The 26297-nt window shown below is 44.3% G+C and overlaps 1 protein-coding gene across 1 annotated transcript in view; it reads right to left on the reverse strand.

The window, feature by feature from the left end:
• SMG1 (SMG1 nonsense mediated mRNA decay associated PI3K related kinase) overlaps positions 1–26297 on the reverse strand; it is a 2768248-nt gene that overhangs the window by 2482118 nt on the left and 259833 nt on the right. The window contains exon 16 of the mRNA XM_069647131.1: positions 19576–19694. Within this exon, the coding sequence (XP_069503232.1) occupies positions 19576–19694 (119 nt within the window). The remainder of the gene's footprint in view (positions 1–19575; positions 19695–26297) is intronic.

Here is a 26297-nt window from a genome sequence, read left to right on the forward strand (position 1 = left end):
CCCAGGTCGATTGGAAGAAAGGGTTATAGCAGGCACCAGTTACACAGCAGGCTCTGTGGTTGCTGGATATCAGTTCAGCTGCAAATTCTTAATCTTCCTCTTCAGTTTTGGTTCCAGTGGTCTACCACTTCTTCAGCTTCCAGGTTCTGACTTTTATGCGGTAATCCAGCCAATCAAACAGCCCTGCAGCATTCAAACTTGGGGTGTTGGCAATTCTTGCAGGACAGCCACCATCCCAGTTTGAACTGGAATCTTGCAGTCAAGCTAGAATACAAACGACTGCAGAGTTTTGGACTCGGTCCTCACTTCCTGCCTTCACAGACTCTTGCCTGGCGGGGTGTCCACAGGACTCCCGCCGAAGATAAAAACAATACAAAGGAATTTCCCACCCTAGATGTCAGGGGAAGGAACAAGAAATGACAAGGAACACTAAAATGGCAAAACAAGACAGGGGCGATTTTTGTAAAATGAGCACCCATGGGTGGCTTTACCGGGGCTGTGCAAACAGCCCACAGTAAAGGTGCACCTAATTAATACAACTGTTCACTGCCACCAGCCATTAAAAGGTATGTTTGTCCTTGTAACAAATGTTACATTTAAAATGAGGAAGGGGATACTCAGTATCTCCTAAGCACTCTACATAAGGTGTGGGTGCTGGTCTCACTTAATAAAATGTAAAAGGGATCCAAAGATCCTTTGTACCCTTGGGAACTGTAGTTCTCACATGGTTAGCCAGAGAAAGTTAAAAGGGGAGCCCCTAGGGCAACCCAGCAACAATAGGCACTTATTGCCAAAATGTTGTCAAAGAGGATAACTTTCAAAAGACAATATGGAGAGTCTTAAAAAGGACACCCATAAAAACAGTAAAAGATTTTGCGAGTGTGGAAAAAGGTTCCCACTCAGATACAGCATTTTTCCACTCATTCATTCTTGTGAAACTCATTCTAGCCAAACACCCCTTTCTGTAAAATGCAAGAGATTGCAGAAGTGTGTGCTGGGACTGTATAAAAAAGGTGAGGCTTCTGGAGTGTAAAGCAAGTCGACCACAGGAAACAGAAGTAACCGAATAAGAAGACCAGAGACACCTGCAGACCCTTTGCAAGACTGAAGCGACCAGTGCTGTCCTGCCCCCGTTTCCTGTGCGACAGAGTAGCTTCGAAGAGGAAGACTCCTTCCCCTTGGCTGGTGGGAACTAGTCTCAGGAATAACTTTGAAACAAGCCATCTGACGTCCTATGAGTTTCCAGAGCTGTGGAACCCCAATACCAGGAGACCTGCTACCCATTTCGAGTGTATCGTCGTGGAAAGGTCAAATCCTGAGCCTGTAAGGACACTCCAGAAATCCGATCCAACTCGCCCAGGCCCCCTCACCAGAGTGTGGGACTGCAGGCAGTGAATAAGCTTGACTGGGCGTTCCGTGTCCTTTTTTGGTGCTGCTGAAACAGTGCCAAAACCACAGAGTGAACCAAGAAGTTGCTGAAAGTCGTGCTACAGGTCCTCCCTCGAGACTGCTGCCGAGACACCGTCCATTGTCCTGCCTTTCATCACCAGACCAAGGAATCCGGAGGTCAAGTCCAGAGCTGCCACATCGTGGAGGAGCCAACGCAAACACTTTCTTCAAACCAAAGGTACTGTGGGTAAAAAGGTATTGCTTATCAGATTCCAATAAGTTGCTCCTTAATAGCGTTGGAGTGCACGTAGAGTTGTCCAGGGCAACCACCTCTTACCTCTGACCCAAGCTGCTGCTTGCCTCCCCTTCTCAAGTCCGTTTTTAGGTCTCCTTTGTTAGGTGCCAGCTTCCTGCTTCAATAAATTTAGACACAAGGAAATCCATAGGAACTCTTCATTATTCGCTGTTTGTCAAGACTTCAAGCCCTCTCCCAACTGCTGTTAGCTAGGGTTGCGTTTTGGACTTCAACGACTTGCCAGGCGGAGAAACCATCTCTAGAACTTTGAACTAAGTTCATGTTGCACTAACCACTTATTTTCCTCCCTTCAAGTGACTTTTTTCTATCCGTGTTTGCAGAGTAAAGACATTACCGTATGACCTGTTGAAAACTGCATGAGTGTGTAGTTACTGATAATACGATAACCTTCTCTTTTCCTTTTCTAACGTTGCTACAAATGTAACCGCGAACAAACACAAAAGTGAAAGTGTATTATCTAATATTCCTAAGTGTTCCTGAAGTATTTAAAGTGATTCTGGTGTAACTATAACAAATGTAAATCTTTTATATTACTATGTGTGTAAGTGCTTCTTTGGTGTGCCTGTCTGAGATTCAGAGTACTTACCTACAGCTCACATCTTCCTCTTAAGATAAGCCTGACTGCTCTGCCACATTACCAAGGTCTTGAGCTTTTACAGAGTGATACTAGGGGTTACGGATCTACAAACCACTGGGATAGCTTACTAAAGTCTTACTACCAATAAGACTTTAGGAAAACTCCCCTAATAACTGATAGATTTCACACAGAAATGACAAAATACAGTAATCTACCTACTGAACTTTCAGTTACGCCGTGCATTAGCCCTTATTTATCTTTTCCCCTTTATTCATCATTGTTTAATAACTACAGCTTGTTTCAATAGTTGAAATTTGAACACATTTTGAGGGGCATGGCATAATATGCTAGTCATGAGGAGAGACATTTTACATTCTGCCCTACATCCTGTGAAACTGTCTGCCATTGTATGCTGCTCTGTCCTGTATGCTCCAGGAAACACTATTGTCCAAGTTATGAAAACAGAAAGCCTTTGTCAGTGCCTGCAGGCCCACATTTGTCTTGTGGGCCAATACGGAAAGAACAGCATGGGTCGCTAATACATTTTTGGAAAATGCATTTCAACATATGGAGAAAATGATGAACTCTTTAAAATTGTATTTATCTGGTTACTATGATTATCTGCGTAATCTCTATTTTTATTTACATATATACACACACACACACACACACACACATATATATATATACATCCAATGATGTTTATGTTAACGGATGTGGAAACCTATTTTGATGATTTCAGTGCACAGCATTTGACATTTTTCTTGTATGCACTTACACTTTTATGGGATATATTTTCCCGAAATAAAGCTTGTTGCAGACTGAATTGAAGATATCCAGCTTCCATATAAAAGTGGTATATAAGAGAACAGACTGAAATGATCTTATCTGATATGTCGCTGTCATTTATTGGTTATATGGAGTAGTAGTCGAAACAAGGTAGATGCAATCTTGGTAGTTCACCTTAAAATAAAAATATGAGTGACCCTCTGTTTAAAAAAAAAATTAAAAAAAATAAAGAATAGCCAGACAAAGTTTAGGTGATAAAATTACCACTAAAAAAGTGTGTAAACGAAACTGCATAGAACCCATTTTTTTATTTCTATGGCTTACCAGTGAATTCTGAGACGGTGGATAGTTGGATGAGCATGGATGGTCCCACTTCATGTCCATGTGCTTTTGCTGTGCATCTGTTTTTTGGTGTCTGTATGATGGGGATGTAGGTATGACAGGAAGGGGCAGTGGGAGAGGGTTTAGTGGTACTACTGGCAGGGGCGTAGCAGAAACTGAAGGGTCTGGTCTGTTTGGGAGAATTCTCTTCTAAGGCTAATTTCCCTTACCTAGACCATAGAGTCCCCCAGCAGCTATGCTGGATTTGAAGGGTTTATTTTTTTCTCCTGCTAAGAGTGAGACTCTTTTTCCCCACTTTTAGACATGTTGCTGATGTGCATTTTAGGCCATCTTGTGTGCTTATGGTCTGTGGGGTTTTTCACCCTCATAGGCATCATCTTTTTACATGTGTTACACAGCACCCTCAGTGCAGTAACACATGGGTGTCACAATGACCCCCAAACAGACTCCATAACCTGGGACTGACTACTGTCTCCCAGGGCATGAAAAGTCCCCATTGACTTTACTAGTCAATAGTTATGAACAAAACCAGTACAACCCATCTTACTATGGAAGTACTGGAAAGGGTTAATAGTTTTTCCCTGGTGTTCATTTTCGAGGGGGGTACCGTCCAGTCCCCATCTCCAAAGTTTCTGGCTGGTGGCAGTGGTTACTACTGTAAATATTCGACCGCGAATATTTTCCTATGGGATTATCCCATTGTTCGAGGCTACCACTTTTACTGACAGCCTCTAACATACCGCCGGTTTATTTTAATATTAACTCTACTCCGGTAGGTTTTTATTGCCAGATCTTTGATATTTCTTTCTCTTGTCTTTCTCTGAAATCCTAATCCAGGTCGGGGATCCTTTGTTCGTCCTTTTGGCGGACTTCTGCACAGAAGCCCTCCTTTCAGCGCCACCGAGTCTGGGGTAGACAGGATGTGTGGGAGGGGGAAATAGGCACCCTGGACAGGGTTAACTAGCCAACCCAAGTTGCACTCTGCCCCGATATGCTGGGGGGGCTTATCCCGCCAGGATAGCCACCCCACTGTGTGAGTGACAGCTAGGCTGTATGAATGGGGATTTTCTGCATAAAAGCAGGGCTCTGAGGACTAGAGGACAAGACGTCGCCAATGGAACTAAGAAACCCGAAGGAGAGAAGCTGAAGACATCTGCAACGACTGAACCACCGGTGAAGCCCTGCTGCAGATCCTCACCACTTTTCTCCAACAACTCGAGTAGATCTTCACCTGCAAGAGTCTTCTTCCCTTGAGCTGGTGGGGCCAATCAGTTTGCCAATCGCCTTCCAACACCTGCCTTGGTCGAATGGCCAGTGCCCAGCACTAGGAGACCGGATAGCCATGCACCCGTCCACCATGACGGGGATTTAAAGGAGTGTACCTTTTATTCGTTTTTAGCATCACTGCGGCTGGCTTCATCCCTGGGCAGTGCAGTAACTTGAACCTTCCACCACGACGAGAGCCTCTCTTCCTCTGCTGGATCTCCCGAACTGCAGGAACTACCGCCACCGAAGGAGCCTCTTCCACTTTCAAGGTACATTGTTCCACCAGGCCTCCCGTTTCGTTGGGTACTGCTAAAGGTGTTTTAAATCCTTTACTTAGCTTCTGGGCTGGCCGCCCCTTTCGTCTAACATTATCTTTTTACCTTCTGCAACTGCCTTTTCAAAATCGTTAAACAAAGACTTGACTGCAGCTACTAGAACTGGTTCATCCTGGGCACTTTGCCTTGTTCCGCTAACTCTGGCACAGGCCTATTGACTCTGGCTAAATCTGTTACAACTGCCTTCTCTAGATTGCTCTTCACTAAGAAATGTGCTGGTGTACCTAAACTCTTATAACCACCTTTCCTTCCCCTTTCTATATTGATGAAGTGCCATTTTGCTCGGTTTTCACCTAAGTATTGCTTATGGTAAAGTACTGCCTTGCCTAACTTGTTGACAATCCAATTGGGAAGTGTTGCTGGTGTGTTTAGGAGTCTAACCCTGTATGACTTGTCCTTTCCCTCCCTCTGAAGAAATTGTTAGAGTGCCATTTCTGCTTAGTTTACATTTACACTGTGCAGTTTTGCTCAGTTTTCACTCTTGCTCAAACTTGTCTACAATTTAAATAGGGAGTTGTGTATACTTTTGACTGTTTTAAATTGCTTTAATGATAGTGACTTGTGTGTGAACTTAAGTGTGTAAAATAAATATATTATTTTTGATACAAAGCTTTAGTCAGTGTTTCCTTGTTCCATAGTACTGTAGTCCTATTGTGTAAACCCTGAATACTGCTCATCTGCCTCTTGAGGTAAGTCTGACTGCTCAGCCACAGCTACCAACTAAAATCTGTGGTACAGGCTGATACCAAAGGGGATTTATTGCATATACCTGTAGTCTTAATCTTCTGTAATGCTCCCTAAGGGAACTGCATAGGATTCTGACTAACACGGTCTCTTAACAGCAATTATTTTGATGCTTGTGGGAAGTCTGTTCAAACAAAGTATTGTACTGTTCTGTAGGCTTCATTGGTTCTTCTGAAGGAAAGAAGAAGAAAAACTTACTGGTTTTCCCTCAAGTTTACCACTTTTAAACAGTGTTATAAAAAAAAAATGTGCATTTTTTCTTGGTCTGCATTTATTTTTGCTAAACGCATTTCACACTCATCCATTTTTGCTTCAAATTTAACTATGACGACATTTGGCTAGAAAGATTGTTCTACAGCTGCCAGACGCTCAATAAGCATGATCAGTCATCTATCCCTCGCAACCTGCTTAAGACTGAGGCTGTTTGGAAATGGGCTGCGTCGGAAGCTGCTCAATTCACTGTTCTTGACAAATTAACAACCGGGCGGGGGGGAACCAGACAATCAGATAGCTAGGAAGGCAGACTTGAACCACTGGTACAAGACTGCGTTCCAAGCTGCCCTGCTCGCTCCACCCTCTGTCCCATTTATTTTTTCCTCCCCCAAACCCACTACTTACCTTATTTCGGCTCCTTCCCTTCGCCTCCCACAGGCCGCCATGAAAAGGGAAGATGGGCTCCGTACGGAGCCCCACCTTCCCTTTCAATCACGGCCATCTTGGAAAAGGATTTTCCTTCCTACAGCGGCACACTGCACGCGTCCTGTTGTAGGAAGGAAAATCGTTATTTTAGCACCTTTGTTTTGTTACCGCTTTGGCAACAGTGTGCTAACGGCCTTCACTCCCCGTTCCAGGGACTGGAACGAGGGATAACCTCCCGGAGCCCTCGTAAAGCGCCCTTGCTTCACTCAGACTGATAACCTGGGCTGCCGGCCCGTTATTCCCCAGTTCCAGCCTCTGGAAAGGGGGATGCATGCCAACCTATTGGCAGGGCTCAGGACACATTCCAGACAATTGAATGTGAATATCAAACTTTCTTTTTCTTAAATGTTGACAAGTAAACTTGAAAATGCTGGACGGCGTGGTGACCTATCCATATGTACATCACTCCTATTCAGAAATGATGTACTACCCAAGTCTTTTGTTTGAATATTCAAGAAATGTATTTATTTAACCAATAGAATCCGAGCAGGGGGGTATTGCTAGGGAGTTTTAGTAAAGTCCACCTGTGGTAGGACTGTAGTAGAATCACTCTTAGGATTACAGGCCTCCAACTACCCAAAAGGTTTGGTAGCAATGGATGAGAAGCCAGGATTAGTCTAGGAGGGAGAAGGGCTGAAGAGGAGTACAAAGAACTCAGGTCACACCTATAGTCAAGAAAACACTTATACACAGTTTTATAATAAAAAGAATATATACTTATTATAAACACTAGGGTAACTAACAGTATTAGAATTACAGGTAAGTAAACGTATTCACACATCTATACAGTAAGACTTGTTAAGCATTACTCAGTTCAAAGGTAAACTCTTACATGATATACAGGTAAGCAGTTAGAGTAACACTCAAGTTACCAACTGAATTCTTTAACCAACATTTAAAGCAAGCAACACAGATACTGGTAAGTACTTTTGGGCAACCTATACTTTAGAAAGTCCAGCCCTATCTTGGAATGAGAGTCTCAAAGTCAGATGGGACAGTGGGTGACCATGAGCGGAAGAACAAAGCAAGGTAGAAGCTGTAAAGTTGTCACAATAGCAGGGCTCTTCTAGGTTGCAGGTAGGTAAAAGGTTTAGTTAAAAGGTGGTTCAAGGAGGTCAAGCAGACCCCCTGGAGGATTGCAGACCAAAGACCAGTGTCCTTGGGCCCGGGAGAACACCGTTGGGTAGTCCATCCAGAAGTGTCTCAGAAAGCTCCAGAGGAGTCCGAATCAACACAGCACCACCCAGGTAAGTTCCTGGTAGCGGGACAGTACCTTCCGTTGAAGAAAGGCTGTCACTGGGGGGGGGGGATCTACAAGGGGATGCAACAACATCTCTGGTTTGTATTCTTGAGCTGAAGAAAGAATTTTTGGCAGGAGCAGGCAGTCCGCTTCTTACGATGGGATGCCAAGCAGATCTTCACAATATTGGCTTGTTGGGACTAGACAGAGACTTCAGTTCAACGTTGGTTGTCACTCGACAGCCCTCTACATTTCTCGGTGTTAGGTGGACTTAAGTAAAACTCCCTATGGTAGGACTAGAGAAGACTCACTCTTAGGTGCAAAGGGCTCCAATTGTTAAGTTTGGCCTGAACTACCCAAAAGGTTTGATAGCAATGGCTGAGCAGTAAGACTTAGTCTAGGAGAAGAAAAAAAAAAAGGCTGTAGGAAGGCATACAGAACTCAAAGCATACAAGGTAGTTCAATGAAACACTGACACAAGAAGGAACCTATAATAACATTTTATATACACGAAGGTTATGGATGTAAAGCAATGCAGGTATTCACAGTAAAGTAACAATAGACTAAAAGGTTGCATCCTTTAAATCCGAATGGAATAAAAGGAGGCCCAAAGGCAATATGAAAACATGTAACAGGTAAGCAAACTTTTAGATTACTCTGGTAACTTAAATTAACACCTGCTTAACCAGGCTTCAGAAGTCCAACACTATGCTAGGTGAGGTTCACAGTCAAGGAGGGCACTGGGGGTCCAGTGGCCAAGGGCTGCAGGTCAGTTAGGAAGAGTGTCAAACCCAGAGGGGTATCCGAAACACCTCCATAACCACAGAAGCAGAAGGGAGTACGCCCCTGCCACCTTGGTTGGCACGGGTCCATGATACTTTTAACAGGTCACCATGCGACAACCAATGGGGATGGGGCAGTGGATTAGGGATAGGTAGGGGGAATGAGAACCAGAAAAAGGGTTAGGGTAAACATAATGGATGAACAAGTTACTTACCCCTGCTAACGTTCTTTTGACTGGATGTTCCTCCCACGTATTCCTCATTGTTATTAGTTAGCCAACTTCAGAAAAAGAAAATTCGGCAGAGGGGGCTGTGCGTAGATTCAATGTCCCTCGAGTGCCTCCATCTCCAGGATGATGTAATCAAAGGCATATATAGCAGGCGCAACACTCGTTGGCTTCAGTTCTGTTTTTTCCCTTGCAGTAGAAATACCTGCATAACCACGGGAATGACCGTACTCCGCTTTGAAGGAACGAAAGCTGTAATAGCATGGGATATTCTACAGAAGGGTAGGTTGGGAGGGTGATGAGGAATACGTGGGAGAAACAGTCAGTCGAAATAAAGTTACCAGGGGTAAGTAACTTGTGTCCTGCCATATATTCCTCATCTTTGATAGACTCCCAAAGCAGTGTTTGATTTGGTGGCGGAAGTAGAATTTGATTTTAATGGTTTTCATGAACTGAGGGCAGGACTGCTTTTCCCAAGCTACCATCCTGACTGAGGGAAGATTCCAGGCAGTAATGTTTTATGAACGTGTGGATAGTAGACCACGTTGCCGTTTCACAAATACTTTGTCGGTACACCCATTTACAGGGCTGTAGAGGTAGCCAATGCGGCTGGTGGAATGGGCCCTTAAACCTTCAGGACGATCCTTCCCTGCAACCCTGTAACATTCTGAAATGGCCAGAATGATCCATCTGGATAAGGTCTGTTAGGGAGAATTCTCAGAAATGTGTAATTCCCTTCTACCTTAGAGACCGCCAGCTCTTTTTCTGGAGCCCTCTCATGTATTTTGTTTTGATTTGAACCCTGTGTTTCTTTTGGTTTTGGAGTCTGACAAACTCCATAGCCATCATCCTTTTACATTGTGACATAAAGCACCTTAAGTGCAGTGGCACAGAGAAGTCCTTTACATTTCTCAAAGGTTTAAATACCTTCTCTTGGATAAACTGTTTCCAAGAGTAGTAATCTGTAATGGACCACTTACTTTATCTTTGTAGAGCCAGCACACACCATCTTACATCGAATGCTGGAGCGGTTACTTAGTATCCCCTTTGTCTACCTTCTCGTTAACATTTTTATGTTACCCTTTCTACAATTAATGGCTGGTGGCAGTGGTTTACTTTTTCCTACCATTGTGTGTTTTTACCACAGGCTGCGTTCGAAGTTCCAGTATGGCACCCATGGGTGCCCATTTTGTCAAATGACCCGGTCTTTTTTTGCCATTTCTTTTTGGAAAGGTCCTTCTTGAGATGTACTCTGCGCACCAAACCAGGTTTGGTCCCTTTGTTCGTTTTGTCTTTGGCGGGATTCACGTCTGAAGCCCACCTCTGGCTCCAGCATGTCTGGCAAGGCAGGTAGCGAGGGAGGTTCCCGAAACTCCCTGTGCTTAGTGTACTTGGTTCCAGGAATGCACCGAAAGGTGATTGGCCAGCCGGCTGTCTGTGTAAGTGACAGCTAGGCTGCAAATGAATGGGAGAAACTTGTATAAAAGGCGAGGACTTTTGCAAGGAAGGCAGAGTCGACCACTGGACGAAGGAACCGAAGACGAAAAGGAAGGCGCTTGCTGTAACCTCCTGGACCGTTGGTTTGCCCGGTGAAGCCCTGCTGCATTGCTGAAGTTATGAATTCTAATCGACTAGGAAAGCCCTGCAAGGACGTCTTCTCCCCTCGGGTTGGTGGGACCAATCAGTCCCAGGACAAGCTCGACTGGAAGCCCCCTCTCTGCTGGCTGTACTTCTTTGCTGCTGCAGGAACAGAGTGCCAGGGGACAGGAACACCAGAATCGAGTGCATCGCCTTTAAGCCGGACCCGAGCTCCAGCAGATCCTCCAGACTCCCTCGAAGCAGGACTAACCAAGCCTGAGCCACCTTAAGAGTGCTGGACCCCAGAAGTAAGGCAAGTCTACAAGGTGTCAAAGAACAGCTGTGGTGCTATTTGCGAGTAGCTGAAACCATGAAGTGCCGCTGATCTGAATTGTGCCCTACAGCTCACATTGACCCCTCTTGAGATAAGCTTGGCTGTTCAGTCACTCTACCATCTTTTGTAGTACAGGCCTATATCAAAGGTCCGGTTACATATTGCCAAGAGGACAAGGCTGGTGTAGTCTCCCATAGGGTTATTACATACAATCTTGCCTAAAGCTGGTAGCAGGCAGTGAGGATCTATTGTAGAGTTGCTACATTGAGTATTTTGCTTTGCTTGTGTTCAACTAAACCCCCACAAGGCTAAACTCCATCAGTACAGCAATTGTAACATACCAACTATGACATGCACTACTTATCGTAATAGCATTTCTGAGGATTGTATCTGCTTAGATTCACATGCTGTGCATATAGTCTGACATCTAGTGGTAACCGCGTAGCATTGCATCTTGTCTTTTGAGGTTCGAAAGAGGACGTTGGCATAGGTGTGTCTGTACCACTGTCCCTAACGTGATGTGTAGTGTCCCCAGAAATCCACACGTGTCGAGGTCCCTCCGATTGTATTTTATCTGCCTGGCGGGGAGGAAGGGTGGGCACATGTGAACCTAAGCAGATAAAATTATCAGAACTGCTATTACGGAAAATAATGCATGTCTTCGGATGATGGTTAATCTGCTTAGAATCACATTATGTGCATAGACTAGCGAGCAGTATCTGGAGTTGGAGGTGGGATGTCAGAAGGAACAGTAGTGAAAAGATATCTTAGTATTGCTTGTCCCACCCGAAAATCAGACCTAGAGTGAGTGTCTAGGCAATAGTGTTTTGTAAAAGTGTGTACAGAACTCCAGGTTGCCGCTTTCCAAACGGACTAGAGAGGAACATTTGCAATAAATGCTATGGAAGCCCCCGTGCCCAGAGTAGTGTGCTCTAGGCTTGAAGGGCACTTCTCTCTTGGCAAGTTTGTAGCAGAGTGAGATGCAGTGGACAATCCACCTTGAGATGTCTGATTTAGAGACAGGGGCCCCTTTCTCTACCAGCTGCCATTGAAACGGAAAACTGGTTTGTTTTCCTTAGTGGTTTAGTTCTTTCCAGATAGTACATGACTGCCCTGCGCACATCTATTGTGTGCAGGCTTCTTTCTGCCACGTTGATAGGAAGGCTGTCTTGTGAGTGAGTGCTTTTAGGTTTGCTTTGTGCATAGGCTCAAAGGGAGACCCCATAAGTCTGGTGACCACCACATTAAGGTCCCATCCGGGAGCCGGGTTGGAAATGGGAGGATACATCCTCTTAACCCCTTCTATAAAAGCTTTGAATCGCTGGGATCTTCCAACAAGACCCTTTCTGCTAGGACGTATTGTAGGCTGAAGGTGCGGCTAAGGGAACCTTCAGGGAGTTGAATACAAGACCCGAGTCCAGCAGGTGAGTCAGGTATAACAATATGTGTAGAGGAACATTCAATGGGGTTGATGTCCTTGGTATTACACCATATGACAAATCGTTTATTTATTGGGGTAGCAATGGCTGATGTTAAGCTTCCTTGCCTCCGAGTATATGCATGCATCTGTGAGGAAGATGGAGATGCCCAAACTCAAAGATTTCAGGAGCCAGGCCGCTAAGTTGAGAGTGTGCGGGCATAGATGTAGCGTTTCACCCCTCTCCTGAGACAACATGTTGGAAGGGCTAGGCAGTGAGAGACCATTCCATCAGATGGGAAAACCAGGGTTGGCGTGCCCATAATGGGGGCACCAAAATCATGGTAACTGGTTCCTGGTGCATTTTGTGCACAATGTTGAGTAGGGGGAAAAGCATAAACAAATCTCCCTGACCATGTTATCCAGAGACAGTTCCCCTTGGATTGGTTCTGAGGGTACATGGAGGCATAATATGGGCATCGAGTTTTCCAGAGTTGCAAACAAGTCAACCTCTGGGAAACCCCATTCTGCGAAAATGTTGGAGATGTCTTCATGAAGTCGCCATTCGTATTCCAAGGACAGTGTGAAGTCTCGGCTGAGCACGTCTGCCAGAAGATTGCGTTCCCCTGGAACGTGTTGAAACAATAGAAACCGCTTGTGTTCGAGAGCCCACTTCCAAATGTTCCGAGATAGTTTGGACAGCCCTGGAGAATGAGTGCCCCCTTGTTTGTTCAGGTGGTGCAGTCCATGAGGACCAGTATTGTCTTTCCCTGTAGCTGCGTCTGAAAGGCTTTCACAGTGCCTTGAACACCGCTAGTAGCTCCAACAGGTTTATGTGGTTGGAAGCTACCGTTGGTGGCCAAAACCTGTGCTCCGTCTGTTGTAGAAGTTGAGCCCTCCCCCAACCCCACACCGTGAGGGATGCGTCTGTCGTGAGAGTTGTTTCTTCTGCGGGGGTATTGAAGGTTTTCCCCTTCAAGAGGCTTTCCCTCAAGCACCACCACAGAGAGAACAAGGGCTACCGAGACAACCACTAGATCATCCCATAGTCCGCTGAACGGACACCATTGGCTGTTTAGCCACTCTTGCATGAGGCACATGCGCAAACGCGCGTGAGGAACTAAGTAAATGCAGGAAGCCATCATACCTAGCAGCTGCATTGCCTTGCGTACCGTCACCTTGCGACCGGCTACATACTGAGGGATTAGTCCTTGGAGGACAGCCACTTTGCTGTGCGAGTGATAGCTAGGCTGCGAATGAATGGGAGCGACTGGCATAAAAGGTGAGGTCTTTTGCTTGGAGGGCAGAGTCGACCACTGGACAAAGGAATCCGAAGAACTTGGAAGAGAAGATTGCTGCAACTCCTGGACCATTGGTTAGCCCAGTGAAGCCCTGCTGCAGTGCTGAAGCTCTGTATTCGCCTCGACTAGAGAAGATCTGCAAAGGACTTCTCCCCCCTTGAGTTGGTGGGACAAATCGACCAAGACAAACCCATCTGGAAATCCTCTCGAAGATGGCTGTACTGCCATTGCTACTGCAGGAACCGAGTGCCATGGAGAGGAACACCAGAATCTAGTGCATCGTTTTTAAGCCGGACCCGAGCTCCAGGAAGATCCTCTCGACTCCCTAGAAGCAGGGCTGGCCAAGCCTGAGCCACCTCAACAGGGCACTGGACCCCCAGAAGCAAGGAAAGTCCACAAGGTGTCCTGCGGTGGTGCTATTCACGAGAAGCTGAAACCGCAAAGTGACACTGATCTGAACTTTGCACATTGATGCCGCCGACCTTCAAACCGCAGTGCAGGAGTCCCCAGGGTCCTCCCTCTTGTCCCGCCGACTGAGGCCCAGGAACAGGATCTGCCATACTACAACAGGAACAGAAGCCAGCTGGAACCAATTTCTTCAGTCCTAAGGTACTGTGAACCAAGGGGTACATACCTCTTGCTTTGTAGTTTGCTTGCTCTCAGCTGAGACTTGCAATTACTGCCTTTTGTAGAGTTGCTTGCAGCTCTGCCTTTCACAAGTCTCATAGCTTGTGGCCCAACAGTGATTATTTTTTCAACAGAAATGCTCTATAACATTGTGCAAGACTTTTTACTTACCTTCAAGATCAACATGAGCTCCCCTAGACTTTGCTCAAGGGACATTGGCTGTCCTGGCTCCCTGACAGATTCTTCTAACATGACTGTTTTGATCTGTCCCTTCAAAAAGTAATTCATTCTTTACTTGTCTAGCTGGGTTAATCTACATTGCATTGGGGCTTCAAAAGTACTTACCTGTTTGAGAAACTCATTAACCATTGTTTCTTTCGCTAACCTTTTCCTTTCCGACACCATACTCAGTATTGCTCTAAATGTACCAGTGATATCAATGTCCACAGTGTCCTGGTTATTGAAGTCACCTGAGGGTGCAGGAAGTGTGTGTGTGCCATCCCAAAAGGGTAGCTACTGATTTATTGAAACAGTGTGTGTATTTTGAAGTATATTTTAAGTGTTACATATTTGCTCCCTTCTAAAGAAGGCTTATTCAAACTGACTTAAATTAATAAATAATTGTTTAATCAAGAAACCTTGAATATACGTTTTATTTGGATACTTGTCACTAACTATTTTGCAACCCTACAGCTCACATTGACCCCTCTTGAGCCTGGCTGCTCAGTCATTCTACCAACTTGGGTAGTACATTTTTATACCAAAGGTTGGGTTCCTATTGCCAAAATGAGAAGGCTGGTTCAGTCTCGCACAGGATACTGCATACAATCTTGCCCAACACCCTCGATTTCCAAACACCGTAATCTTGATTTTTTTTTAGCATTGATACAGATTCTTTGCAAATATATACAGTGCATTAAGCATTCTAACCTTATCTGTGTTTTAACCATGTCGACAGTATCATCTGCGTATGTCATCCAACTAATTACTGAATCCGCAATTTTCAGAGGGTGGTTATATACTGTTTCAAGGGCTTCCTTCATATCTGCAACATCTAGATTATATAATACTGGTGATGATACACATCGCTGTTTCAGGCCCATGTCAGTATTTAAGGGGGGTGGTAGTTGCAGCCTCATCCAACATATCAGAGATGAAATGAATCAATGTAGTCATATTATCTAGAGTACTATGGCCTTGTGCGAAACAAGTTTGCTGAGGACACAATATTTTCACTGATCCACCCGTTTATAAATTCCAGCAATAGGGTGCAAAAAAAATCTTACAGCTTGTGTCTGCCACAGCTAACAATCAGCAGTTACTCAGGCTAGTTACTTTTTCTTTTTAAACAGGTACCAAAATGGCTTTGCGCCAACTCGCTGGAATTTCTCCACTATGCCAGATAAAGTAGAACAAATTCAGTAACAGTTTTGCCCATTTAGTTGGGTTAAGTTTAATAACGGCATTAGCCAGCCCATCGGGCCGTGGATGTATTCATTTTATTGATACCGTCAGAATATCTATGAAACCAAAGGGAAATTCTGATTTATCATCATCCCATTGCTTTATGTTCAACCCACGTTCTTTGTGCTCCACAGAATATAGATGCCCTATGTATTTTAACCATTCCTCCACAGATATCACTTAATATCCTTGGTTTTGCATAGTTTAAAGATTTTCCTCCAATTTGCATTTTTAATATGTATGAGCCTTAAGCCAGTTAAATGTCATGCTTATAGAGGCAACCTTTTTCTGTTTCCGGTCCCAGTCGATCTCCATATCCTGTTTTATTCTCATTTCCTCATTCATCTAGTTGGTTACATATACCATTACTAAAAAAGTCAATTCGATCGCCCACTATACCATTTGTCCATGTTACTTTTTGGCCCACTGTACTGTCTGGGTTTAGATAAGAATCCCCAGTTATGGAAGATTTCTACCCATTTAATTCCATTAATTATTTGTAAGGTGGAGGTGTGACCTTTTCCATTTCTACCCAGCTGTAAAGGAGGTACTACAACAAATTTGCCACATAGTTGTTTCCATTGATCCATAATATATGTGGCTTTATCACAATAGGCATTAAAGTATCCCACTACCATGATATCAGAGTTGGGAGACACCAACATCCAACCTTCAATGGTGTCAGATCACTTTGGTCACTAGCTCTACATTTGCTGGTCAGCTAACGGCACTCGTTTGTGCACTCCACTTGATGCGCGCGCATGCTGTTTTTATGTTGTGTTCTGGGTAAGGGCACTTAGCAGTTTTGGAGTCCACGTGTATAATGAAGCAATTCGAGAGTAATTCCAGCAGTTCAGCAAGTCAAGCGGGTCCAGCTAACAGCACTTGTTTATGCACTCAGCTTGACGTATAACTAAGAGCAGCCGGTTGACTCATTACTATGTATAAACTTACATAAACGCTCAAGTCGTAGGTGGGGGTTCATGAGCTTTCTCAAGAACAGTTCAAATGTTTTTATCAACTTATTTGTGGGTCATAGGGACGTTCCTCTTCCTACCCTGGCATTCCCACCCTGATCCCGGTCTGTAACCCCAGGGTAGTGCTACTGATCAGTAACCCCTACTGTCGAAGTCCTTGCTCTAATACTATCCAAGGGCTTCCCTATATGCTGGCTCCATCTCGCTCAGGGACTTCCTAACTCTCTTGGTTAGTGGGCTAAAATTATGAAAAAATAATCGGGTCAGTGCCTGCAGATACACTGCAAGAGCAGTGTATTCCACACACCCAACCTCACCTTTCTACTATACCTATGATGACACCATCGCAACTCCTCCCAAACTCTTCTGTCCCATCTAGGTTTCACTCAGCCTCTATCCTACCTCCAACTTTGAGGTTACCGCTTCGTTGATTTCTACACCGCCCCTCGGTCCCAGCCAGCCAAGCCAGCCACCCATCCATCCCCCTTAGATCCTCATCACACACGCTTCACAGTTACACTGTACTCTATGTTCTGATCCTCGCTTGCCAAACAAACACTGCAGAACCACTAACACTCCTGAACCAATGCTTCACCTTCTCTAACACTTCCGTCTGCTGCTCTTTCCTCCCTTTTGCTGGTCTCTTGGTGGTAGTCTTCCTCCACTGCTGTCCTCACCCAGTATACCCACAACTTCCTGTTTAGTCCCCCCTCTTAAATACCCTTACTTTCTCAGGAATTGGTTCTCTGCCCTTATCCAATCTAGTTTGCTTTCCCATCTCGGGATATGCATGTGTGAATGGAATCTTTCAAAAAAGGGCTTAAACTGCACCCACTGGCTCAGCAGGCCTTCGCAGCATAATGGCAGTCTATCAAGTATCTGGTCATTGTTTTTATCGTGGGTGAAAACATTCCCAATATCGTAGGGAGCCATCAGCTGTGCCGCTATCTGGGTCCATGCGGTCGCTGAGATTGCTGTGTACACCTGCGGCTTCCCGTTTTGGCTCATGCAAACTGTTTCAATCGGACTGCTCAGTGGTGATTCGAGCAGGAATAAGTCGGTTGGTGTGGTTCACTGTACTTTTCGGGATGTGGGTGATATCGCAGAATTTCACTCCGTTTGGTTGGTCCGATAGCCTAGTGCTGTGGTGGATCTGAAAAGGAAATACTGCAAAGCATCTTTAGTAGGAGGCACAGTAAGAGACCTGGTTCTGCACAGATATATATGGGCACAAAGGGATGGGGCAAAGGTAATGTATGCCATCTCCTGCCACAGCCTCCTATGGGTAGGGCTGGCTTTGGATGGATTCCCGGTAGGCCTCCAATCAGCGTGTAGCGAAGACTCCCACCTCAGCCACAAATTGCCAACTACTAGTGAAGTTCTGCTCCATTAAAATATTAAACTCCTAAAATGCATTACTAAAGGCAGAAGGAAATCAAGGTGTGTGTGTGTGTGGTCCAGGCATAGATCCTTCAAGGCAAAATGCTGCAGGGAAGTTCCAACTATAACCTATCGAACCAGACAAGGACCTTGCAGCGGTGCCTTGCTCCCTTGACCACTGCAGAAAACAGACATTTCTGCCCTCAAACGAGACTGTAGTGTTACCCTGAGCAGGAAACGGACACCAGTGCTGCGCACCTAAAAGATTCAAAAGGTAACAGAACAGACCAATAGGACTAGGGTTACTGACAGAAGCAGAGGCAAGAACCAAGACGCAAACCTTGGCCCCGCAAGAAACAAGTCTGCCTATGTAATGTCAAAGTAGGACATTGGCTGCGGCATCATAACAGCTGTTCTCAAGTTCTTCTCAAACCTCTACAGTAGCTACTGATAAATCCTTAATGTATGTGCTTTCCTACAGAGGATTTCCAGCATCTGTCTTCTCGGTCTAGGAAGTTCTCAGTCACTGAAGCCTTCTTAAAACAGTACCCCAACACATAAGACCTCCAGGAAGCACCAGGGGATGTCCCCCAGTAACCAGAGAATGACAGAGCAACAGAAAACGGACTCCTCCAAAAATAGCTGAAACTTTGTTCTGAAAGATATTCTAGAACACAGCCAGCTCACAGGGTATCTTTGGGTGAATGACTTGTATTGGAGACTGGACACAGTAGGAAACATGAAAGTCTGAGGGAAGTTGCCAGTACTTTTAGAGGACAACAGTAGCCAATGGGGAAGCATTGGGCCTGTATTTAACATTGGATGCAAAGGGACACAAAATAAATGTAAAATAAATACTCAAACACCAAAAGCTGGCATTGACAACAGATAGATCAAAATTACAGTGACCCTGGCGTGGCACCCTTTGGAGTAATGAAAAAGCAACTTTGATCAGAGATTATTTTAAACTGCCAAACTTAACAAAACGCTAGTAAAGTTACAATTGCATTTGCCAGACAGCAACATAAAGTACCTGTAACTAATAAAAAGGTATACCGCTTTTTATGAAACACTTGGATATACAGAATTTCTGTTGCCAAACTCCCAAAGTGTGCATTGGCTGCTTGAGATCAATGTGGGGAAGGGTGTAGGACTCCCAAAAAAGTTTGAAAACCAATTTTTGAATGTTTGAATGCCTAAAACCCGAGGAGCATACAAACTGCAGAGAAAAAAAAAACATCTGGTCTCCAGCACCAAGAAAAGACTGGTGGAATAGAAGCCATTGGTTGGGGAAGGAAGGCACAGGACCCAAGAATGGAAAAGATTACACACCATGCAAGCTTTCATTAACCTTTGATTTGGACTCTGGCTGCCACAGAAAAACATTCCGTCTCCACAGCATGATATGGCAGTTAAGTGTATGGAACAAGGGTAAAAGGATGTACACAATTCGCTCTGGACCACACTATGCCATTTGCTATTAATTCAATTTCCACCTTCAAAAACATTTGCTTGCCCTACAGGTTGTGCTATAAATTTGGAATGTTGACAATGTTAATATGATCCCAGGAATGCAACTGCATGCAAAAAGCTTGCAAATCAGGAAATCTCTTGAGGGCTAATTTGTTTGCTAATGCATATTACTTCTGCACCTATACAGCTTTATTGCATCATGAGATCCCAGAAACTGACCCTGGTGATGCGTCATGCTACATACAAATCTTTAAATACAATAACAAATTAAGTCATTTAAGTATAATGGACAGATAATTGAGTATCAGGAAAACTTACAATTTGCTAGTAGTCCTTTGCAAAACGTATGGAAAGTTGGGAGAGAGAACAACGGTGCATATGTTTCTGACTTTTTCATGAGAACAGCTACTTCCGAAGCCCACGTCATCAAAAGTTTCCTAAAATCAGATTTTGAGTCAAACAGGAACTATAGAAGACTTTACAGTGCAATACAAACTGAGCACACATACATACAGCACTCGGTCTTTCTTGATACCTCTAAAATAGCACATGATCATGGTTTGTGCAAAGAAACAAAACTAACTTAAATTCCATTAAAACTTAGGCTAATCACATACAGCTTCTATGAGGACCAGCGGAAAACCAGCAGATACACGCTTAAACAAAGATGTTTCTAGATGCTCAGAATACAGCATTTATTTCTTTTTGAAAAGAAGTGGTTAAGTGATGATCTTTACAAAAGATTACAATTTCTTACCTGTAATTATAGTGTTCTAGCATTAGTATCTCATGTATTCATACTAGTTAGCCAGGCTGAGACTCCTCAATATGCATTTGCAATAGCATTAGAACAGAAACTAAAACTGCATAGCGTGGCCACCTCTCACTTGGACTATTTTCTCTCTGGCAAATGAGGTGGCCAAGCTAATATCCACATGTGGCCTTATTTAGCGTTGTAACTGTATAGTGTCTGCCTCAAAGTTCAGGCCAGCGGGCACATGTGACTATTAAAGATAAGGCTGGAGAACTTCAGGCAAAACCAAATTAACTTTCTGCAGCATTGAATCTTTCATAAATTTACTAGATTAAAAGGGATTATAAAGCAGTACACAGAAGGCAGCCAGGAGAGGCGAAAACGTTAATACAAGGTATCGCCACTGGTGGAAAAGATTAAAGACTACTTAGCCCAGCACCTTCTTGGTTCTGTGACCTGTCTCCAGGCACTAGGGCAAAGTGACTGGCATTTCACAGATCACTGCTTGACAGATGCTGGAGTGCTGAATGCCAAAACTTGATTTGCCGATTGCTCAACCTGCATGAAAAGGTCCCTGAATCGTCCTAATGGTCACTTCATGGCAGAACATACTGCATGATACAGTCCAAATGGCTACAACTTGCTTGTAGAGGGCCCCATTGTCATTGGAATCACCCAAGTCAACAAATAACTAGTTCGACAGCTTGAATGATGTGGGTCTGCCTACACAACTCCTGGGCCGTTCGCAAAGCCTGTTCAGCCGGTGATGGGAACACATTTTTTGCAGATTTCCTATGCATTTCCAATTAAGGCCTGCTAGTTTTCCCATTCTTTTGAGGGTGCTACAATCACTAATCCTAATGGGAGGACTGACCAAGGGAAGGCAAACGCCTCTTACTATAGGTAACACGAACAGAGTGACACTTTTTAACTCTCAGGGAGGGGTAGTAGGTGACACAAAAGTACTATTAGTCCACTCTTCGCTCTACAAAATATAGCATACTGAAAAATATATACTTTAAATAACTATCGAGTCAAATAAGTACCCATGTTCTACTGTAGCAAGAGCCATTGTTGGTGCCAAGCTGGACTACTACAGCAGCTTACTGTATGGAATTAGCAAGGGAGAAAAAGAAAGGACTCATTTGCAAGTAGTTCAGAACAGTGCAGTACAGGTGGTGGAAGGCCTGGGGAAGAGCATATCTCACAGGCCACACAAGCACTTCACTGGTTACAAGTGGAAGGTAGGATTTCTTTCCGGCTCCTTAGAATGACGCACAAATGCTGGTTAACAGACTAAGTTGTCAAAAAGACATATCCTAGCTTCGCATGCACAGGACCTTGAGGTCCAAGTCTACTAACTTGTTGTCGGTGCAAAGAGCCAAATTGGTTGCTGTTGGTCAGTGCTTTTCATTTGGCAACTCGAAGACACTGGAACATTTTACCACCAAACTTGAAGGGTTGTAGCTCATTGCCCCCATTTAAGCGAGCTTTGAAAACACCTATTTGCCTGAGCAAACAATGCAAATCAGTATGTTTGGCCTTAAATATTGTATCTGGATTAGCTGTTTATATACCGGTTTGTTGCTTTTAAGTGCCCCAATGCTTGCCATGCTTTGGCGCTATACAACTATTTTTGAATTTTTTATAAAATAGCATTAAAAAGATAAGCATATATTATTAAAACTAATGTCCATGCAAGAACTCTCAGCTCAGTGTCGATATGTGGGCCCAAAGAGGGAAGCACCAAAAGTTAAAAAACTGCAGGTGGGGACTATAAAACCTGCAAGTCCCCTATGCGCCTGTACATTTCTGTACAGCGTTCTAAAAAGGCAGAACTCAACCCTAGTATATATGCAGAAGGCCATGGTTACTATGGTTTTGAATCCTTCCCGAATTGGAGGCAAGTGAAGCCTTTTTGCTCCACTTACCTTGCTAAACTCATCTGTTTGGAAGGTGGGCGGGGGGCAGTGACTAGTCCCCATCAGTGCAGGTGAACTGTGTTCTCCATGTTAAAGTTCTTTGTTTATTTATTCTGCACACGAACACCTTCTGTAAAGTGAGGAAGACACACAGTCCCTGTAACTTTGGTTTTTAGCAAATTTGCAGTTACTTGCATGATGTATCCAGTATGGGCTGGTGGCAGCAGATACTTTCATAGGGTTTACTTTCTTTTGATAGTTTTGTGCACTTTTGCAATTTACCATCAAGTGCCAATTAGACTACCATATACTTCAAAATATCTGTACTACGAAAGGTTTGCCTGTCCTTTGAACATCTTTTCCATTAACCTTCCTGCCCTAGAATGCCCAGATTTTTTTTTTACATGGTAAGCCCCTTCCTGGAGAAGGCTCTAGCTTTCGTATCCAAAGTTTATGTGTGTGTGCATGGCCAGATGTTGGAGGCTCGGCCTGCCCTGAGCCAGTCAACATCCCTGAAAGGTGTGCTTGTTGCCGGGCAGGTGCAGCAGCTAGAGGCTCTCAAGGATAGGGCAGCCCCAGCCAGTTTGAATGGTGCAGCTCATTCCCATTTGGGGCGGGGGCAACAAAGCTAAATTCTTGATAAAAGGACCCAATTAACAAAAGCAACTAGTTGAAGTCCAGGTATTAGCCATGGAAGATGGCCAGCAGCCTTTTCACGTGCCCAGTGAAGCCCTGCGTTGTTAAAGATCTCAAGACGATCTTCACTCGAACATCTCTTGAAATTTCTCGATTTGAATCGGAACCCGATCGATAAATCCAAGATGGATGTTTCGCACTGGCAGTCTCTTCCGCTGGGCCTGATGGGAAGGGCAGTGTTAGGCAAGAATTGATGTAGTAACACAGACTATACAACCTTTGTCTACTAGGTATTAGGTAACCCACCTGGTATAGGTCTGTACTATACAGGTTGGTAGTGTGACTGAGCCGCCAGGGGTAAATGTGAGATGTAGAGCTGTAGCAATGAAATTCGTAAATACAAGTAACACTTACACTCAAGGTTTCAGTGATAGATTTATTGAACAGTTTTTTAAATAAGCATTCTTTAAAAAACGGCAAGATATCCAACACTAAATCTACTTTAAATTACATTTCAGAATCAAACAAGTTAGTGGATACTCTTTGGATATGCTTCTTACACAATTCCTACTCCCTGAGGTGACTCCATTCACAAGGACAGTAATGGCATTTATATATCACAATAGTTCTACTTTTTAGATTCCGAAGGTCAAAGACAGGAAAGGTTTAAGGAAGGAAAAGGTTAAACAGGTTCTCAGTATATGTGAGGACAACTAAATCTTCCAATGAAATGGTTAGGGAGAATTCTCAGAAATGTGCTAATTCCCTTCTACCTTAGAGACCTCAGCTCTTTTTTGCTAGACTTTAGGACTTTTAATTTCTAACTTGGAGAGGGTGACACCTTTTTCCCCACTCATGTATTTTCTGTGATTTGGACTCTTTCTTTTGCCTTTGGAGTCTGACAAACTCCATAGGCATCATCTTTACATTGTGACACAGCACCTTCAGTGCCACAGAGAAGTCTTAGATTTCCCAAAGGCTTGAATACCATCTCTTGGTGAAACTACGGTTTCCAAGAGCAGGGACGTGAAATTGACTTTACTTACATTTTGTAACTTTCTAGACCCAGGCACATACACCATGTTACAATGGGGTGTTTGAGGGGTTACTTAGTATCCCCTTGGTCTAGTTTCTCATGTAACATTTTTATGTTACCCTTTCAACAATTAATGGCTAGAGACAGTGGTTTTTTTCCTACTATTGTGTGTTTTTACCGCGAGCTGCAATTGCAGCTGCAATAAGAAACCCTTGGGTGCCCATTTTGTCAAAATGGCCCCAACTTCTTTTTTCACCATTTTTTGTTGGAAAGGTCCTTCTTGAGATTTACTCTGCGAACCAAACCAGGTGTGGTCCCTTTGTCCGTTTTGTTTTTGGTTGAATTCACTGGAGAAGCCCGCCTCTGGCTCCAGCGTGTGTGGCAGGGGCAGGAAGTGAGGGAGTTCCCCAAAACTCCCTGTGCTTAATAGCCTTTGTTACAGGAATGCACCCAAAAGGAGATTGGCCGGCTGGCTGTCCTTGGAGGACAGCCACCCTGCTGTGTGAGTGACAGCTAGGCTGGAATGAATGTGAGAAACCTGCGTAAAAGGCAAGGCTTTTTGGCTTGGAAGGCAGTCTCGACCACTGGACAAAGGAATCCAAAGAAGAACTTGAAGGAGATGCTTGCTGCAACTCCTGGTTTGCCCGGTGAAGCCATGCTGCATTGCTGAAGCTCCAAATTCGCCTCGACTAGAGAAGCCCTGCAACGGACGACTTCTCCCCTTGAGTTGGTGGGACCAATCAACCCCAAAGTGAATTAATCTGGGCATCCTCTCGGAGCTGGCTGTACTTCCATTGATGCTGCAGGAACCGATTGCCAGGGAGAGTAACACCAGATCGAGTGCATCACTTTGAAGTCACTTTGAAGTCAAACCCGAGCTCCAGGAAGATCCTCCATACTCCCATGAAGCAGGATTTTAAAATTGTAAGAGACATCACTGGAGAGAGTATGATAAAAGTGTTGCAGGAAATTTTTGCAAATGAAGGGTTGCCCGAAAGCATATTGACGGACAACGGCCCCCAGTTTATAGGGGGAAGCTTCACCAATTATCTAAGGAAGTGTGGCGTTGGTCACAAAAAGACTTCATTGCATCATCCCGAGTCAAATGGAGTGGTTGAAAGGATGAACAGATGTGTGATGGAGAGTATACGTATGGGAGAGGAGAGTGGTTTGGATAAGTTAGCCATGATACAAAACAGGATGTGGGCTTTGAGGATGGTGCCACGCTCTACAACCGGTTTGTGCCCATTTGAGCTCATGAGGGGCAGGAAGCCGTATTCCATGGCGTGTCCACCATGGCTTGGTAGGAGTAGGGAGACGGATCTGGTTGTGGATGAAGTGAGTCATTGGTGAAGAAGAAGTCAAAATGGGTCATGCGTGAAAACTTGAGAAGAGGAAGGAAAGAGTTACGGGTGGAGTGTGGAGATTGGGTCAGGATAAAGAAGGGTTTCATCAAGAAGAAGGGGGACTCTTAATTCGGACCCTGTCAGAGTTGTGGCAGTCATGAAGGGGGCTGTACGCGTAGCTGGAGGGCAAGTGTGGAATAAAGATAGAATCACCACTGTGAAAAGAGGTCATGTGTGAGATTGGAGTCGGAGAAAGTTAAAGTTAAAGGAGAGTTCCGGGACTTTTTTTTTATTGTCCCTACGGTTCGGCCATGTGTTTTTAAGCATAACTCGGTAGATCGTGGAAAACTTTCCTATGGACCTTACCCGACTTTTCGTCCATTAACGCACTCGAAATCAGCCGCCATTTTATGATAATCCTATCACTTGCCGCATCGCCCTGGCTCACCTGCTTTTGCGGCACTAAATCAAATCCCCCGCCCCTGAAACAGACTTGATCAAAACATTCATATTCCCCGCCTCTATCCGTGACGTGACTGAGCTGCGTAGGCAAACGCGCCCAGGCGTCTTCTACGCGACTCCACACAGAACCAGGAAATCAACACAGATGAGCTCAAACAACACAGCGCGCCACAATTGGGAATATGAAACTGTACTTTTAAATTAAACCGCAAGATAGTAAATTTGGTAAAGTAAATTTATTTGACATCAAATGTTTTGAGAATATTCAGCGATTAGCATTTTTATTTGCACATGTTCCAAAAAGTTCCGTTTCGAGGCACACGATGTTCCTTTGCTGTACACAGGGTCTTAGATCATCTCACAATACAGCGCCACAATTCGGAATATGAAACAGTGGTTTAAAAGCAAACGGCAAGATTGTACATTTGGCAAAGTACATTTATTTGACATCAAATGTTTTGAGAATATTCAGCGATTTGCATTTTTATTTGTTCACGTTCCGAAAAGTTCGTTTCGAGGCACACGATGTTCCTTTGCTGTACACAGGGTCTTAGATAAATGAATTTTTATTTGCTCTCGATCCAAAATATTTCGTCTTGAGGCAAGCGATGTTCGTGTGCAGTAGACATGGTGTTGGTTTACGATAAAATAAGCTCTTCGGTCGCACTGATAATCGCATGGCTATTCCAACAACGAGGCACTAGGGCACCACAACGGTCTGTATGTTGCATCTAGCCATTAGTACCGTGTAAGGGCATACTTGTACTTGGCGATCGTCCCACAAAATGGTCAGGGTGCTAACGTTGTTCACGCGGAGAAGCAACTGGCGATTATAGAAGCCATCCGCCGGTGTCTGGTACTCGTGACACAGACAATAATGGACG

This window comes from Ambystoma mexicanum, chromosome 2q (genome assembly GCF_040938575.1).
Source record: "Ambystoma mexicanum isolate Mex_15411 chromosome 2q, UKY_AmexF1_1, whole genome shotgun sequence".
Taxonomy (NCBI): Eukaryota; Metazoa; Chordata; class Amphibia; order Caudata; family Ambystomatidae; genus Ambystoma; species Ambystoma mexicanum.